The sequence below is a fragment of the Podarcis erhardii genome (assembly GCF_964252035.2).
Source record: "Podarcis erhardii genome assembly, chromosome: 3".
NCBI classification, from domain to species: Eukaryota; Metazoa; Chordata; class Lepidosauria; order Squamata; family Lacertidae; genus Podarcis; species Podarcis erhardii.
The window spans coordinates 83,667,993-83,687,230 of NC_138507.1; the positions used below are offsets into that span (position 1 = coordinate 83,667,993).

At 39.6% G+C, this 19,238-nt stretch overlaps 1 protein-coding gene across 3 annotated transcripts in view; it reads left to right on the forward strand.

The window, feature by feature from the left end:
- Positions 1-12,770, forward strand: part of CDC42EP3 (CDC42 effector protein 3) — a 63,055-nt gene extending 50,285 nt beyond the window's left edge. For all 3 annotated transcript variants that reach the window (XM_081857730.1, XM_081857729.1, XM_081857731.1), the window contains exons 2-3: positions 7,806-7,862; positions 10,539-12,770. In XM_081857730.1, coding sequence (XP_081713856.1) covers positions 10,824-11,591 — 768 coding nt within the window. In that variant the 5' untranslated portion in view covers positions 7,806-7,862; positions 10,539-10,823 and the 3' untranslated portion in view covers positions 11,592-12,770. The remainder of the gene's footprint in view (positions 1-7,805; positions 7,863-10,538) is intronic.
- Positions 12,771-19,238: the final 6,468 nt, after the last annotated feature.

The window sequence follows — 19,238 nt, forward strand, 5'->3', positions numbered from 1 at the left end:
TGGGGTCACGTAGAGTCGGACATGACTAAACGACTAAACAACAACAATTGGGGACGGGCACCATTTTTATCTATACACACAACATTTTACTGCACTGTGTGATCCATCCACACTGATGCTATGATTTCCCGTATCTACTGTGCAGATCAGCACCTGTGCAGTTGCAAAGATGAACTATGCTGCATCACTACATCCAAAACCTGTGTGGAAACATCTTAGTTGGCAGGTTTGGCACTATGCAATGTTAAAGAGAGAACAATTCCTATGTTCCTTGCCACTTCAGACAAGCCATGCACCAGCAGTGCCCCATGTGTGTGCAGTTTTCCACACTGTCTCATATTAACATTGTTATTGTTGACTCCCAGTACCTAAGATCACCCATGACCATCACATATCAAACCCCAGTGATATAAATTTTACACTGCCTTATCTAAAAGACCACACTATTCTGTTGCCAGTCATCAAGTATAGAGAAATCAAGTAAGCTGCATGCATGTGTGAATAGTCATTAGCCTTCAACAGTGCTATGGATCTGGTGTGTTTTAATTTCTTCTGTTTGCAGTTTTAGTATGGTACAAAGACTGCTTTCATGCTTCATTCATGCACCACACTGAGCATTTATGCAAAAGCTTCTGGGAAATTACATCCAAACAGATTTACACAACACTCCCAGAGTATTAGTCTCTTGTCCATCTTTACTAATGGGTTGTTAGTAACCATTATATAACCATTTATAGTGATTTTAGTGGAGGAACAAATATTACCGTTGGATCAGTAGGCATCACAAATCCATATTTTCCAGGTTTAACCCAAGACTGAATTTGAACTTGGATGTATGAAAACAGACATGCCCACTGAAAAAAATCACCTCCCACCCAAAAAAGCATTTATAAGACGTTTTGCTCCTGTTTATTTTTCATATCCATAACCCACATTTTAAAAAACATCCTACCAATGTATGTATTAATTGCACACAAATCTTTCAGTGAGATATATGCAAGAGAACAGTTCATACTGTTACGATATGGATGCAATGCAGCTGCAAACTGCTAGCTTGAAAACATCACATGATGGAATGTTGGGACTGTTCCGTGGGAAACAGAGGGACAGTCAATTCACAGGGCAATGCACCAGAATTTGCTCAGAGTGTAATTTGAGCTCTTCCTCTTGCTCTTGTACAAGAAGTACAGGAAGTCTTTGTCACTTGACTTCTGGAGTTTGAAGAGAGCAGTCATGTTTTCTGTAATGCTGCAAAGACAGAAATAAAAGCATGTAAATACGTTTCTGTCTATCTCCTTTTCCCTGCCGGGGGAGCAGGAGGGAGGGTGTGTGTTCTTTCCACGTTTGGGAAGAATTGCCTATCGTGACCTAGCCTGGATCTTGCTGGGGAATGCAGCCAGGGAGGTCAGCAGGAGACCAAGCCGGGTGCCTAGGAGAGTTGCCAGTTTCTCCCGATAAAGGCTTGATTTATCCTATTTGATACATCCTATTTCATGCCATTCATCTTTGCTTATAGAAAATTCCATGGTATGTGGGGGGGTGTTGTAAAAAGCTTAAGGACGATAGCATGGGTAACTGACACTTTTAAATACATTAGAAAGAAAGTATATGATATATCTGCCATATACAATTGTTCTGTTTCACTTGGGACACAAAATGTGGAGCAAGAAGGCATACAATTGGCCTTCTGGTTCAGTCACTTGCTTCAGTGTTCATAGACATTTTGCCTAAATTTTATTGTAACTCAACCTCCTTGTTTCTTAGCTTATTCTTGTTGGATCAATCAAACAAACAATCATTCACTCTCTTCCTTCTAACAGCATTAAGGCTATGATCCAGGCAAAGTTAATTATTTTTCAATTCCATTGGTTGCAGTGGGAGATATGTTGAAAGCTATTCTCACCATAGCTACCTTGAAGGAGGATAAGGTTATCAATAGCAACTAGTAATAATGTTTACATATTACCTCCAGTGTCAGAGGTTTTATGTCTCTGAATACCTAATAGGCCACCATGAGAAGAGAATCCAAATGTTCTCAAGTACTGAAATTAATGGAATTTTAAATGCTTAGCTTTGCTCAAAGCATGCAATAAAAGTCCACTATGACCACGATGATCTCCTCCTTTTTAGACTTATATTTCTAGATTTAACATACCAAGTTCTTAGTCAAATTTATTTTCTAAAAACCACTGGTAATCACAGAAATACAAGCTGGTTGAGGAACATGATAGAAGAAGTGGTCCCCAGCCCATTGGACCCTGTGATGTAAAATTAGATTTTGTCTGATCCTAGTTCTTAGATTCTTCCTTACACAACCACTCTAGGAAAAGTTTGGCAGGGTGGGATTTAAGTCTCATAAATAAATACATAGGACAGTATTTAGCAAAATAGTTGTGCTCGTACATGCAAGGATCACCACTAGTACAGTGGTACCTCAGGTTCCAGACTCTGCTAACCCAGAAATAGTACCTCGGGTTAAGAACTTTGCTTCAGGATGAGAACAGAAATCTTGTTTCGCCGGTGCAGCAACAGCAGGAGGCCCCATTAGCTAAAGTGGTACCTCAAGTTTAAGAACAGACTTCCAGAACGAATTAAGTTCTTAAACCAAGGTACCACTATACAGTGGTAAACTCCACATAGTCCTCAGATCTGCTTCAAAGGGTTAGGGGAAAGTCCAGAAGAGACTTAGGAGTTGTGTAGGGGGAAGAAAGGGGAAGAATGGAAACATAGCTTAGTGTTACGTTGAATAGAACCTATGGCTTTTGATCCACACATCTTGTGATCCCTATGGTCTTTTTGGAATTCAATATCCTTCCTAAAGTATTTAATCCAAAACAGCTCTGTTTTCTTCTTGAATGCTTATCTTAACACTATCAATGACTCATCTATGACTCAGATCCTTGCATGCTCAAACACCCTCTTTTGTTCTGAAAATCTTGAGTGTATCCTATCCAAACAAAATAATCTGAGAACTGATTAAAGCATTTCACACCTTTCATTTTGACCAGTTTGGTATCTGAAAGAAGAATGACATTACATGACTTGACTTGTGAACATTTAAATTTCAAAGTCAGCATAATGCAAAATGCTCAAAAACGTCATTATGACCAATATCCAGAGGTTCCTTTTGAAGCATATTCATTGTCCTATATTTACAGCTTATAAAATAAATAGTATCTATCCTCTCCAGGGCCATAGTGCTTAAAAATTGCTCATTTGAAAGAAGAAAGGGAGACATAAACCTTTGCTTGGAAACACGACTAAAGCTCTGCTGCTCCTTTTTTCAGCATCAAAAACGCATTTCTTGCATTTCTCCTGTTTCCAACAAAAATAGCAAATACAGCAGAAAAGAATAATTCTAGTAGTATCTGTGAACTGCAGTAACTATTTAAATAGTATGAATTTCAGTATCTGGTCCATGACTAAGATGGGGTTCATTTACCATAGAAGTTAAGAGTATGAGCTATGAACAGAAGTCAGAAGTTCAAATCCTGGCTTGGCCACAAACTTGCTGGGAACTAATCATACTGGTCTTACAGGGAGGCTTGTGAAGATTACCAAGATAAGGTATATGAAGCACTTTGAGCACTTAGGAAAAAGTGCTGTATAAATACTCAGTCGTTTAAGAGTCAGTGTGGTAGAATAGTTAGGGCAGGGATAGCCAATGCGGTGCCCTCCAGATGTTGTTGAACTACCATCAGACCCAGGCAACATGACGAAGAGTCCAAGATGATGGGAACTGTAGTCCAAAAACATCTGAGGGGCATCACATTGGCTTACCAATGTGGGAATGTGGTTTGAATGTGGGAAATCCAGACTCAAGTGTAATCTCTCTTTCTGTTTGCAGACTTTATTTTCAAAATGGCAGCAGAGTAAAGCAACTATAAATCCTAAATACAGAGGTCAAATCTGCTCAATGCTTTCCTTTCCCGGCTTGAGTCAGCAGCCCATTATCCACATTTTTAAAAATAAAGAAAAAAAAGATAGAATAGTGAAGATGGGGAGGTAAGGAAGCCATATGTGATGATAAATCAAGATCAAAGCTCGAGGCTGGAACAATGCGTCAACAGCTTTGGTCTCTTCAAATAACACCCAAAATTTCTCCCAGGTTTATTCGTGCTTATTCGGGATTTATGATAATTGCATTCACTTTCCCCCCATTTTTTCCTAAATGTAACGTGTCCTCTTGTCTTTATTTTTTAAGAGATATCCAAGATTGTAGAGCAATATGTTTTGCCACTAGAGTTGCTCTATTCATAAAATGAGATGGTTGAAAGCAAAATTTATGCAGGCTGGCAGAACCAACTTAATCCACCATCCTACTTCATACTAGATGCAAAGGCAAAATCAAAACAGATGTAGTAGATTGACTGACTTGTTTTCAGAGAACCCACACTTGAAGAATATGTCTGGGTGTAAATGTGATCTAAACATTATTTTTTAAAATATATACCATGGTATTGCTTATGAATCTCACTGCTGAGATGAATAAATCTGCCTATTTTATCATCTCACCCACACTGTGAGACAGTCTCTCTCGGCATAGCCTAATTAGTCCAAGGCTGCTCAGCATGCTTTATGGCAGAGTGAAGATTTGAACCCAAGTCTCCTCAGTCCTACTTAGATACTCTTATTTATTTATTTGTGCAATTTTTTTTACTTATCAGCCACTCACTGTGAAAGAGCCTTTATGCAATGTAACAGAAAAGAAAATTAAGATCCAAATGCATAGTATAAAAACAAAAAAGAATACATTACAATAAAACCATTACTATGATCAATAAACAGACACAATAAAACTTCAGCAGCAGAAAACAGTTATCAGTAAACAACAGAACATCCATCATTATCTGTCAAATGCCTGGGAGAAGAGAGCGGTTTTTACCTGACACTGAAAGGATGCAAATGAGGGCATTAAGCGGACCAGAGCTAACTAGGACGTCACACTGGAGCCAAGCCTGATGGAAGTGAGAACATGCTCTCTGTATTACACAGAGGAGGGTGATATTGTAACTTCCTTAAAATGCTTGCTGCAATAGATGTTTGACAAGTATATGAAGTTCAGTAGGGAGAAGGCCTGCCTAATTTCAGCTGGGAGTTCTACACACTTGGGGTCACAATACTGAATGCACAGCTTCTGGTAGATAAATGGCATCTGAGCCATGAGAGACATCTAACAGAGACTCCTCCAAAGGTTCTTTCTGTGATTGGGCAGAGATATAAGGGATCAGACAGCCCTTAAGGTATGCTGGACCCATGTTGTTAAGGGCAGTAGTCTGCTCCCAGCAAATGTCTTGCTGCAGAATTTTACACCAGCTGGAGCTTCCAAACCAGGCCCATGGCCCACATAGAATGCATTGCAGTAACCAAGTATTGAGGTTCCCAATGCATGAATCACTATGGCCAGGCTATTCCTGATCAAAAACAGCTGCAGTTGGTGTACCAGCCATAAAAGGTCCTCCTAGCCACTGAGGCTACTTAAGCCTCGAGTGACACAGATGGATCTGGGAGTACTCCTAGAGAATGTATCTGAACTTCTATATATTCTTAATATACGGTACACTTTTTAATTTTAGATTGGATTTTGCTGTGTAATTTTTGTATAATCCTTATAGGTAGTGTTAGAAAAAGAAATCCCAATTTAGGTATTTTTCTCTCTCTTTAGGACCACCGTTCTTCCTAGCCATGATAATGGTAGCTTGGCACACTTTCTCACACCCTGCTTAAATTTCTCCAAATTATCTTTATCTAAGGGCTCATTCAGACATCCTTTTGTGCTGCTTTCCTAGGCACAGGCCAGGGCTTTAAAGCTCCATTTCTGATCAGATATTTTTTGTCACGGTGCCTTCCCCAGAGAAAATCCATGTTTTACCACTGAATTGGAGCAAGCAGCAAGCAGCTTTATCATCTGAAAACAGTATTACTATGTACTATGAACGTAGGTTCCCAAACCACAGTCCATGCGGCTCATTCAGGTCTGCAGCATGTCTGGATTTCTAGTTGAAGACAGGAGATGGCACATCCATCACATTAAATATGTATTGATGTTAATTGTATTTTAGTTGCTTCTCTTATTTCTTGTATTGTGTTTTATTGTATTACAATATGAATCCCATGGAATACAGTAAAATATAAAATAAATAAGGGAAACAATCAAAATATAATTAAAAATAATAAAACATCTAGCACACCATTACAAAAATTTTCAAGTGGTCTAGGGTGGGTAGTTAGGGTATCACTGATCCAGAACTTCATAACTTGTATCTAGAAACTGTTGAAAATTCAGTATCAGCTTTATATTGTTCTTCAGCATTTATAAGTAATTTCTGATTTTTTTGCATTAATTTCATAGCTAGAAGATACTTTATCACATTCCTCCAACTTATTCTTCAGAAATTTAACTGAATCTATACATCCTTGCAATGTAAATGCTGTATCATCTGCATAATGCATAATTTCAATTTGGATCATGGTAGGGTAATCTCTTTCATGTTTTTGTTGTCCCTGATTTGTTGTGCTAAAATTTCAAAATGTAAATTAAACAATAATGATGAGAAATTGCATTCCTGTCTGACACATCTTTGCAATTGTATTATGGGATGCATGATTCCATTAATCAAATTTCTATCCACAATTTTGTATATATTGCTTCAACAAAATTGCAGAAGTCTAAGTCCTGGTCCAAATTTCTTCAACATTTTAAAGCATACCGGTAGGCCTCCATTCTATAGAGTCAAATGCTTTTTTTGTATCTACAAACTAATAGAATAAAGGTGTGTTTTGCTTCTGTTTCACCTTTATTAAGTTGATCAATTTGCATACAATTTATGACAATTATCCGCCTGCCTTGAATCTTGTTTGATCCTTTTTTATTTATTCTTCAAGGAATTTATTAACTGCAAGCTAAAATGGCTGTCATAATTTTATAGTCAGTATTTTAAAGTGATATACTTGACACTAACCAAGTGCCTACTCTCAAGGACAGCTAGTGCTGGACTTGTTGAGCTTTACCTTGTACCCCAAACAGTGTTTTGCTGGTTGGTTGGATATAATGTAAAATCTTTACTAAATTCAAATTAAAATCTACTGCAATAGCTCATGGTGCCCCTCTCACATAATGGTCAGAAATGACTATGTGAAGTGGCCTGACAGTGCAACATCTGAACTCTTTTAGCAAACATTTTTATTTTGCAACATTTAACTACTCTCAATAGAGAGATGGATTAAAATGTCTTCTTCTTCCAACATAGGCTCTGACTAAGACATCAGATTTAGTAATAAATCATATGACTGTGGTGCTGAGGGGAGAAGACACTTCAAACAAGGCAGATTACAGAAATACTTTTTTAAAATCAACCAAAAAAATTTACTGTCAGGTTAGACAATAACTAAGATATTAGGCGGAAAACAGAATATTGAAAAATATATGCCCTGAGGAATGTGTACAGAATTCCTAAGGCTTGAAAATTCTGTTTCAGAAACAAAAGTCCACACTGAGTAATTTGTGACATTATAGGATTATTTGAAGTTACTGAACTGAGGTATGAAGTCTCAGTAATTCAGTCTATAGGGTGATTAAGTCAGTGAAAGTGGGGGGTAGTGCTTTAATACAATCAAATGAAGTTACTTTGATGCACATTCTTTCAGGGAGCATTTCAAGAATTCCAGGCAGGATGTTTACAGATAAGCCAACGACAGGAGCCACCCAATCATAACTGACTAGTTGAGGGGCATGATGGGATTTCAGAAGTATAAAAGAGAGTGTTTTCAGGCAACATTCATTCTCCTCTGCTCTTCTTTTCCAGAAACCACACTCTGCCACAGCTACAGAATTTTCCACAGGATTACAAAGATAATTGAAGGTAAGTTGTTGTTTTTTGCCTACATATGTCTTTTCTTTTTATTTGGTAAATTAATTGAAACATTGAATAGTGTCTATAATAACACTAGCAAGTGATATAGCTCTCATCACTTCATGCTTTCACTATCTTAATATAAAATAAAATAATAATGATAGGAAGCATCTTAAAAAAAAATAACAGCCAAAATTAGCCAGTGTGGTGTAGTAGTAAGAGTAGTAAGAGTGTTGGACTAGAACTTGGTGAATTTGGGTCAGTTACAGTTTCAGCCTAACCTACCTCATAGGATTTGGAAGAGTTTGGATTTGATATCCCGCTTTATCACTACCCGAAGGAGTCTCAAAGCGGCTAACAATCTCCTTTCCCTTCCTCCCCCACAACAAACACTCTGTGAGGTGAGTGGGGCTGAGACTTCAGAGAAGTGTGACTGGCCCAAGGTCACCCAGCAGCTGCATGTGGAGGAGCGGAGACACGAACCCGGTTCACAAGATTACGAGTCTACCGCTCTTAACCACTACACCACACTGGCTCTCACACTGGGTTGTTGTAAGGATAAAATGGGGAGGAAGAAAACCATATATGCCACCTTGAGCTCATCAGAGGAAAGGCGGGATATAAATGTAAGAAAGAAAGAAATAGAAATCTTAATATGAAATCGCAAATTAAAGGCTGCTTTCCTATGTAAAGTAAAACTACCAGAGAAAATATCTTGCTTCTGAGAAACTGGCACAGCTTTTAAGGTTGACACTGTTTTTTCGGGTGGGATCACATACTGGTAAATTCAGGTTGCATGGTGAAAGGACTGTACTTCCCATTATCTTTCTTCTCATCCTAACTATGATTATTCATGCAACAAGTATTTAAATATGATGGCTTTTATATAGTAAATCAGGCTCCTTCAACCTCAGCCCTCCAGATGTTTTTAGACTACAATTCCCATCATCCTTGACCACTGGTCCTGCTAGCTAGGGATCATGGGAGTTGTAGGCCAAAAACATCTGGAGGGTTGAGGTTGAGGAAGCCTGTAGTAAATTTACTTATATATTGAATCAAGGAAGTTTAAAATATGTTACTATTACGTTATATTTATTTTTTCTGTATATTCATATGGAACTGTTTATGTGTGAATGTATTTGGTAAATTTCTTTTTAAGCTTTACTATATTCTAAACTTTGTAGTTTATAAATCCTAGTCAGCAAAATTATTGGGAAAATAGTTCCCTAAAAAATCAGACTTCAGCTTTAATGGTCTTGGGAACTACATTGATTGCATTTGTATATTGATTCTATTTCTGTGTTCCCGGTTGAACATAGTTTGTAATATAAAATCATTTATAGGGTTGTTGTTCTTTTTACCCTGCCTTTTATATTTATGTGTTTATTGATTGGTGCTTTTAAAAAATATATCTCTGTATTAATTATTATAGCAACCAGTTAATATGCATGCCTGTTAGGAAATAAATTAAATTTCAAAATGGTAAAGCTGATGGAATCCTTAATCAAAATCAGCTTTACCATTTTGAAATCACATGTCATTGCTCTAGCAAAGAGAATGCAAATTTAAATGAACCCTTTTTTCCTGATTATTCCCTAAATCCAATCCTATTCTAGTTTATTTAAGAGTAAGTTCTATTGAGTTCAACAGGTTTACTTACAGGTATGTGTGTATAGGATTGTACCCTAAACTACAGCTTATTTAAATAAATCCACCACAACTCAGCCTGCAAAGAGCAAATTTGAAACTAGTAAACTTGTTGGTTTCGATGCAGTGAAAACTGAGACTACAATTTCACCTGGGATGCACAAGGGTGTATACAATATAGCCTTTAAAAAATTATCATCATCATGATTTATTTATTAAATTCCAAACTGCCCTTCATCCAAGGATCACAGGGCAGTTTACGATATAAAAAACACAAAAATGCATACCATAATAACAAACAAAAACAATAAACCCCTACAGTTTAAAAGGCAAATAAATGTGGCAGTAGCCTGGATATTCCTCCTTGCTGCGAGGTCATTCCAACCCCAATCCATTATGAGTAGCCTGGATATCATACTATTTAGCCTGTGAATCAACCCTTGTCAGATTATGCAACTGAAACTGAGGGGCAAGGAAGGGCATTCTTTGAACTGATTGCCCAGATAAACCCTAAAATTTGTAGGCATCTGTTAAAACAATTTCAGCTTTGATCTTTCAAACTACACATACAAAGATATTCCAGCTTCAGTTTCAAAGGCCCACAAAGCTATGTTTATAAACCTCTGTTTTTTGTGAGGAAGGAACTTTTGGGTACAGATGTTTAGATGTGCCTCTGGAATGTAGAAGGTGTGGGCTTTGCCTGGCACTAAGATGGAAGATGATTGACAAAATAAGAAAACCAAAAGAAACCAATATAGTAAGTTTATTAAGAGGGTTGGATTTGGCAACCACGTCTAAGGAGTTCTGGCTTTCAAAATGTACAAAGTCAGGGAAAAGGTTGGTTAGCCTCTCGTTAGAGGAATCCTTTTATCCTGCTTAATGAAGGGAAGCAACTTCATACAGCTAATCTCCATGCTGGAGCTGTCAAGAGTGCTATTAATTATGTTGCTGCTTTGTTTTGGGGTTTTTTGTGCAAATATCAGATTGAATGAACCATGAAGAGCAAGTTAATAATAACCTCTTTTATTTCTCATGCAGGTTGCTGAAGTCCTGGAGGAAAGTGAGCATTTTTGCAAGCCTAGCGAAGTGTCACTTTGAGGAGGGAAGCTTACACTGACGTTCTGGGGCACAGAATTTTGGAAGGCGGGGAAGGCAGCAGCGGTGGCATGTGAATGCCTGTTCACAACCAATGCCAGAGTCAATAATATGGCATAGATAACAAGAAGGATTTGCTGGAGAAGAGCTACTCAGACTTGCTGACCATTTTTCTTCCTTCCTTTCTACCAAAAATCCCCTCTGCCGCTGCTCAAACACTGCGAAAAGATGCCAGCCAAGACACCCATCTACCTGAAAGCCGGCAACAATAAGAAAGGGAAGAAATTCAAGCTGAGGGACATTTTGTCTCCTGATATGATCAGCCCACCTCTCGGTGATTTTCGCCACACAATTCATATCGGGAAAGAAGGACAGCACGATGTTTTTGGAGACATCTCCTTCCTGCAAGGGAATTATGAGCTCTTACCTGGGAACGAGGGAGAGACAGCCAGCCAGTGCGAAGGCCACAATGAGTTCCTCAGGGCAAACAGCACCTCTGACTCTGTGTTTGCTGAAACGCCTTCTCCAGTCCTCAAAAATGCCATATCACTTCCTGCCATTGGTGGTTCTCAAGCCCTCATGCTGCCCTTGTTGTCACCGGTGACGTTTAATTCAAAGCAGGACTCTTTGGGGCCTTTAAGGAATCCCAGGCATAGCTGCGAGCCCGTAATGGAAGAAAAGTTGCAGGGGAAGAGCAAACACTTGGAGAATGGGAAAATATACAAAGATGACATCACATGGGAGCGGAACGTCCCAACATCGCATTATACTAATGGGAGAGACAGTCATTCATCCAGCCTTTCGGAGCAATACGCTGAATGGCAAACAGAGGAGTTATTTGACAATGGCCATCTTTCATGTGATCTAACCAAGACTCAGCCTAAATCAGAAGACTCCCTTTCAGATCTGGCAGAGCCTCTTCTTTCTTTGCAACTTGACCTCGGGCCATCACTTTTGGATGAAGTGCTCAACGTAATGGACAAAAACAAAACATAGAACTTGCTGCTTTTTTGCCTCAGTCATTCATACAAACACAACTGAAATGTACAGGCGCCATCCAGCTAAGGTTAAGCAATTGAGGCTGCAATCCTCCGCACACTTCTTTAGGAATAAGCCTCATTGAACTCAGTGAGCCTTACTTCTCAGTAAAGCATTGGGTGCACCTTTTGAGGATGAATGGGATTTAAGTGTGCTTAACTTTAGATGGATTGTGATTTGCGTGTTTATATACAAAACCAACTCCCTTTGCAGTAGACAATTTTTCTAAAACAAATGACTTTAAACTATTTTTTTACTTAATTTCCATGATTTTTTTAACATGGCAAATGTCAGATAACAAGAGGAGGTATTTTAACAACACAATTTTCAGCCAATGAAACTGTTTTCTAAGAACCAAGAGTTGTCGTCAACATAATATTTGGATTGATTCTGCAAGTTAGGACAATTAATTCATTTTCAGGAACCCTTTGGTTCTCAAGGACCCTGTGTGTGCCAGGCAGAAGATTTATGAAGTGAAGGTTAAATGTTAATTAGTTCAGCATTACTTAATATGTAACTCTTTCCCAGAATGATAGTAGGGTTTTTTTTTTATTAGCAATGTTTTTCATTCTGGCTGCACTGTTATTGTTGAGTGTTAATGCATAGCTCTGTGTTCAAATGGGAATGGCTTTCTTCTGTTCAACTGTTATGGGAAATATATGTAGCCAATACAAATTGATGCCATTGAAGTTACTGGAGCCCCTTATGTGAGCTCTTATGCCAATACGTATTCAATCTTAGACAATCCAATTTTTAAAGAGATGAATTACACTCACTGCATTATTTTATGAGCTGAAATCTGTTTTTATGCACATTCACATCAGATTCTACACACACACACACAATTGCACCAGTGAGCTGTTGCTTGGCATTTTTTTTGGAGAGCCATTGTATAAACTGTATATTTGTGTGCATTTATGAAAAATACGTATTTGATCCTTTAGCTTTGTTCCTTTCAGTTACTGACATTGACACACAAATCTTTGAAATTTTGCAATGGGTTATTTTATGATTTTAGAGGGAAGCTCAAAGGAGACTGTGCTGCAGAAGATGGTACGTCAGGGAATATAGTGATGTCCCTGCATTGTTTTAATACTTTGTGCAATACAATAAAGAGTAAAGAATTAATGTGGAAAATCATGTTTCTGTATCTGAATTACACTTTCGTGAAGAAGAGGCTTATTTCAAGATGCAGTTGAAACCCACTTACCGTACATTCCCATTACATTTTACTAGTTCTGTGCTTCAGTAGTGCCAAGAGGAAAATAACTTTCGTACTTTAATTAAGATTATTGCTCTGTTCCACAACTTGCCCACACAGATTTTGCAAAATTCATTCATCCTAATTTGGAGCCCCATGTGTGTCATAGGGAGTTGATGGAGCTCTTCTGTGAACTTCCTCACAAGTGGAGTAAGTAAATGTTTGAACTGGGCCATATTTTCTTATATGGAATTAAAGAAGTATACCCAAGGTTAAGGAAAGGTGTTCTCTTGTATCTTTCACTGCTTGGTGTTATTAGTGGTTCTGATTACCAGAGAGCAGAAAGGAAGGACCAAGTATTAGCACAGATGAATTCAATAACCGTGAACTTTCCACCTTCTGTCAAGTCAGCAAATATATGTTTGGAAGGTGTTGGGGGTATGAGAAAATGGTTTCATCTTTGGCAGGACTACTCACTTTCTAGTAAGGGCAACACTTTAGTGGAATCAGAAAGTGCAATTTTCCAGGACCTGTGCTGACCAGAAGTCTGATGTTTTTGGCTGAATTAAGCTTTCTGAGTTAGAGTCAGTCTCTTAAGTTACCTTTAAGAAAATGCTATTCTTTTGAAAGAGATCTCCCACTAGGGAAATATATCAGCTAATCTTACAATTAAGATAATATCCTTCTGTGTTTTGTGTTCTTTGATTATTCCCCTTGCCACTTCACTGGACAGCGAAGATTGTTGTTTAAATAGTAATCTCTCCTACTTGAGCTCATCAAATCAGAATGCTGACTTTATGAGATCCTGGCCATTTTCACAGCAGTAGACTATTCCAGGGAAAATTCTCAATAGAAAGCAGATAGTGCTGTTTCAAAACCACAAGATAGGGAGAAAGTTTATGATAAAGCTCATTTGCTAATACAAACATCCCTTTCAAGGTTTTCTGGCATAACATATGGGGCACAATCCAACCGAAATGAAGCACGCTTATAACACATCGGTTTCAGCGAGAAAGTGGAACACAAGCTTAGACCTCCCCCATTAAAATCAAAGGAGTTTTAAAATGCAGAACTTTGAGTTTTTAACACCAGATCAGGGAATGTGTCTGTTTTAACATTCAGATCTAGAGCACATGGGATATGAAAGAACTTGAGACCCTCGCTAGGTTTTGTGATTTTTAAACTTGGTTCACATCGAGATTCACTTTTGGTAACCCAGAAATTATCACAGATGATGATTATAAAGAACGGTTTAAAATATATGTGATAACATGGGATACCTGGTTCTAGTGGAATATTGAGTCTTTGTCCCAAAGGATAGTAGTAGTACTTTTAAACCTTTTGAGAATTAAAAATTGAAATTAAAGTTACCCATCTCAGCATTTTGTCAATATCTGCAGTTGTGCTATTGCTTCAGTGCTAATCTTAACTCTGGAGCTTTGGCTTTATCTGACGTTCCTAATGTTTCCTCCACAATTTGAAATCTTTAGAAAAGCTTATACAGGCACACAGTATCTTATATTTTTCCTTCAGTAGGAATAGGACTATAGGCACAAATCATCACAGTGGAACTCTATTTTAGTCTATCTTATGTTCCTCCTCAGACTGCAAGAATATTGTCTTGCATGTTTCTTTGGGCCCTGGATAGATTTCATCAATTGTGATTTACAAATCAAAATCCTGCTGGAGAAATATGGCACCTGAAGGAATTTCAGCCCCTATGTTATAGTATTGTCCCATTATTGCCTCATTCCGGCATTCATATCAGAATGTCCTGGTTCAGCCACAATACTCTGATGCCTCAATTTAACGCTCAGCACTTTCCATAAAAATGGCATGGTACTTAAATATTACTTGGCACTGGAAAGCATCGACTCAGCCACACCTTGAATCTTGGACTGAGGATCTTCAACAACTGGCAGTCACAAGGACAAGAAACCTTTAAACAGTGTTGAACAACATTGAACAGGTGTGTACAAGCACGACATTTATTTGTATCTGATCTGAATTTTTGGACCTACTGGAATCAGAAATCTCTCCTCTTTTGTGTACTCTTCCTACTTGCCTCACTTAATTTGTATCCTTTTCCTTCCACTCCATATATATATATATGTGTGTGTGTGTGTGTGTGTGTGTGTGTGTTTAATTGGTTCTGGGGGAAGGTGAGATATTTTGGGCAATCAGAACTTAAAATATTTTTTTTATAATGTGCAGATATAACCGCCAGGAAGCTAGGGTGGTGGCTGTAAGGCTGTTTGGCTTCATTAAAACTAATTTACAACGCCGGCTTCACAAAGTTCTATGATACAAATTCCTTGAGGTTGCTGGAGCACTTAAAACAACCTTGCCTCCGATAAGGGGGGGGGGGGGAGCCAGCAAGCAATCCTCGCCACGTAATTAAAGGATTTAAAAAAGGAATCCATGGAGCTCTGATAACCACATCTTACATTGGCACCATTTTGGAGGTTTCCACCCAGCACTCAGAACTGTTAAAAGTCTGTTTTGTGTTTTCTTCCAAAAATTAATATGTCTCAGTAAAAACTTATTTCTAAACTGTGATGATCAAATCTTTTTTTTTCCTGAATTGAGAGATATCACAAAAAGAAAAGAGGTTTTCTGCATTTCCACATGGTTAACACTGTGCAGTTAATTTAATCAAGGTCAGGGACACAAGTAAGAGGAGGGGCGGGGAATAGTGCTCCCTGTTACAGATGATCAAGGGAAAGATAACTGTTGTATTGAAGGTTAATTGATGGAAGAGGGAGGTGCAGCCTGTTTTCTAGCATGCAGGAACCACTGCAGGACTTGGTTTGTTGTGCCCTGGGCACTGAACTTTTGCTGTAGAGGGAGGAGTCCAACAGAGCTGAAGAAGACGAAGAGAAGAGTTTGGATTTGATATCCTGCTTTATCACTACCCAAAGGAGTCTCAAAGCGGCTAACATTCTCCTTTCCCTTCCTCCCCACAACAAACACTCTGTGAGGTGAGTGGGGCTGAGATACTTCAAAGAAGTGTGACTAGCCCAAGGTCACCCAGCAGCTGCATGTGGAGGAGCAGGGAATCAAACTCGGTTCACCAGATTACGAGTCCACTGCTCTTAACCACTACTCCATTCTGGCTCTGAGAACTAACGTGTGGGAAGAGAGGGGGAGATGAGGTTGGGGGTGAAGAGGCTGGGCCCTGAACAGTGTGCCGGTACTTCTATTATTCTAAAACAATACTGAACTGTTTGGACCCTATTTTGAATTTTATTTTAAATTTAATATTGGACCTCCTCCAGTCCCTCAAAAGCATTTCTGGAATCCCTGATACGGGGCATATCTAGGACCAAATCTAAATCTAGCTCGTCAAAATGTAATGTGGACAATGTTGTATTAAGTGGCTCAGTCATTTTTGACGATGAGCTGGCATCAGGGTCCCACTCCTAATGTCTCCTTTTTTCAAAAATAAAAAGGTGATATGGTAGTGAATAGGCAATAATGAATTACAGTGGTGCCCCGCAAGACGAACGCCTCGCAAGACGGAAAACCCGCTAGACGAAAGGGTTTTCCGTTTTGGAGGTGCTTCGCAAAACGAATTTCCCTATGGGCTTGCTTCGCAAGACGAAAATGTCTTGCGAGTTCCTGATCCGCTAAAAGCCGCTAAACCGCTAATAGCGCTAATCTGCTAAACTGTCAATGGGCTTGCTTCGCAAGACGAAAAAACCGCTATACGAAGAGCCTCACGGAATGGATTAATTTCATCTTGCGAGGCACCACTGTATAATATTGCTGAATACCAGCATCACAATGGTGATCCTAGTGCTACCCCACAGCTGGTCCTGGATTAATTTTGGTTGTGTAAAAAGATCCTTTTGCTGATTTCAGAGTACACATCATCTGGTAAATATTTGGTGAAGACTGAGTTTTAATATGCGACTTACTTACTTGTTATTGCCGTAAGTAGAAAATCACCAAGATAGGAAGCAGTCCTCAGTGTAATGCGTAAACAATTCCACTAGAAGAATAACAGAGAGTCATTCAGTTGTGCTACGTGCAACTGGAACTAAATATAGTTAAACTGAGAGAGTTAGAGAAGGGTGCATGGTTTTCATTCGACAATTAATTGGACAATTTGCATGACACCACTTTCCATCATTCTATTGCCACAGGCTCTATGGAGAATCCCACTGACACTTTATGATGGATGACAAGCTTGGGTTACTCGCTTCTCTCTTCCATGGGAAAACTCAGAAGGAAGGGACAGAGGAAAGAACGCAGAGAGGGAAAATATATAAGTTGTAGCAGCTCGGGTTGAATAGTGGCGGCACCCACCACCCCATTAAATTCCAGACTCTGGCCCAGTGTGTCACTGTGATGGCCTGGGATTTGGACTTGGAGGCTGAACCTGAGGAATCCCAGCCTGCACAGGATTCCCCGCCTCCAGAACCAGCTGAGCCGGGGCTGGGGCTTGAGCCTGAAGGGTCCTCACCTGTGTTGGATCCTCAGGTGCAGGCACCAGCTGAGTCTGTTCTGGCTCCTGAGGGGATGGACGACCCATTGCCTGCAGGTGCTCCACTCTCAGCCCCATCAGGGGAGGCTGAGGTTGCCTCTGGGTCCGGTAACCCTCCAGCCTCTCCTGAGCTGCAGAGGCTCAGGGCAGAGAGTTGGAGGGAACTAAGTTCCCGCAGGAGGAGTGCTCACCTCCAGGCCAGGAGAGGCGAGTCACCGGTGGACTGCCCTATGCCTCGGGGGAGATAAAAGCCAGCCAGCCCCTTAGTTGTTGGTAGCCAGTTCCTGCCTGCCGGATCTCCTGACCTCACCCGACATCCCTGCCTTGGACCCAGCTTCAGCTTTGATGGACGGCCTCAATACTGCACCCTCGACCTCGGACTGGACTCGGACCGCGCCTCACGGAAACCCACGGGACCAGCACAGTCACTAAATTAAATGGGAGGCAAAGCTAAGCAGGGCACATTCTCTGGGAATCACTGTGGGGAACTCTAAAGAGGAAAGATGGGGAAATGTTAGGACGGCAATCCTGTTCAGACCTCACTGAGAGTAAATGCCAACAAGACAACTCCAGGTAACTCAGCACAGGACCAGGTTGCATAGCACATGAAACCACAAGAAGACCCTGTTGGGTCAGGTCAACAGCCCATCCAGTTCAGCATCCTGTTCTCAGAGTGGCCAGCCAGATGCCCGCAGGAAACCTGCAAGCAGAAGTCAGGCACAAGTGCCCTCTGCCCTCCTGTGATTTCCAGCAGCTGGTATTCAGAATCATTGCTGTCTCCAACCATGGAGGCAGAGCATAGCCATCATGGCTGGCAGCATTCAATAGCCATCTCCTCCATGAATTTGTCTAATCCTCTTTTAAAGCCATCCAAATCGGTGGCTACCGCTGCCTCCTGTGGCAGAGAGTTCCACAGTTGAACGATGTGCTGCGATACAGAAAGGCTGTAAGTGGTAACAGAATAAGAATACAGAAATGTATCCATGCAATAATATTATCTGGGCATTCAGCTCTATTCACACTATTTCAACTCCATCCCTGTCATTGTATCCCCTTCCCCCCACATGCCCAGTACGGGGACCCTACACATGTAGCGCACACAACCTTATTCACATCTTCCCTCAATACATGGATGGCTGACAGAGGGCATGGGGGGCATGGCCAGTAGGTGTGGCCCTGATATTATTTTTTTAAAAATAACATATATATTTTTAATAACATTATTAGGGTTGGTTTTTTTTCCCAAAACAAACAAAAAATACTGAAAATACAGCATTATTATTATTATTATTATTATTATTATTATTATTTATTTGTATCCTGCCCTCCCCGGCCGCGGCTGGGCTCAGAGCAGCTAACATCATAAAAACAACACAGCAGTCTAAAGCATCAAATATCATTTAACCTAGAGAAGAAGAAAAAAGAAAAAAAGCCTGGATGTTAGTGAGAGTTCAGGGTGGTTTTTCTTATTCATGCAATCAGTAAAAACAGTATCAGTCAGTTGGAAATTAGTTTTTGTATCTTTTCCTTTATGGAGTGATATTTTGTTGGTCTATTTCGCTATCGGGGCCAATTGCCAAACGCTTTTAAGACCATTCGATAAGGGTGCCCCTTTCAAGTCTTTCCAAAACTGAACTATAACAAGTCTAGCTGCTAACCATAGATAACCAGTAAGAGATAGATGCATTCTGACCCTGCTCTTCTACATTGCAATATGTTTGCTGCAGAAAACCTAAATTACTTTGAAATAATTTATTCCCACTCTTGGCAAAAACATTCATAAGTTAGAATTGTTAGAACCTAAAACAAAGAATCTGTCAAAGATGTACAAATTGCTGCTGAAATGGAATACCCAGGATGAAACAGTGAAGTCTGTTATTATTAAATGGGCACAAGATGTTGGACACTATATTAT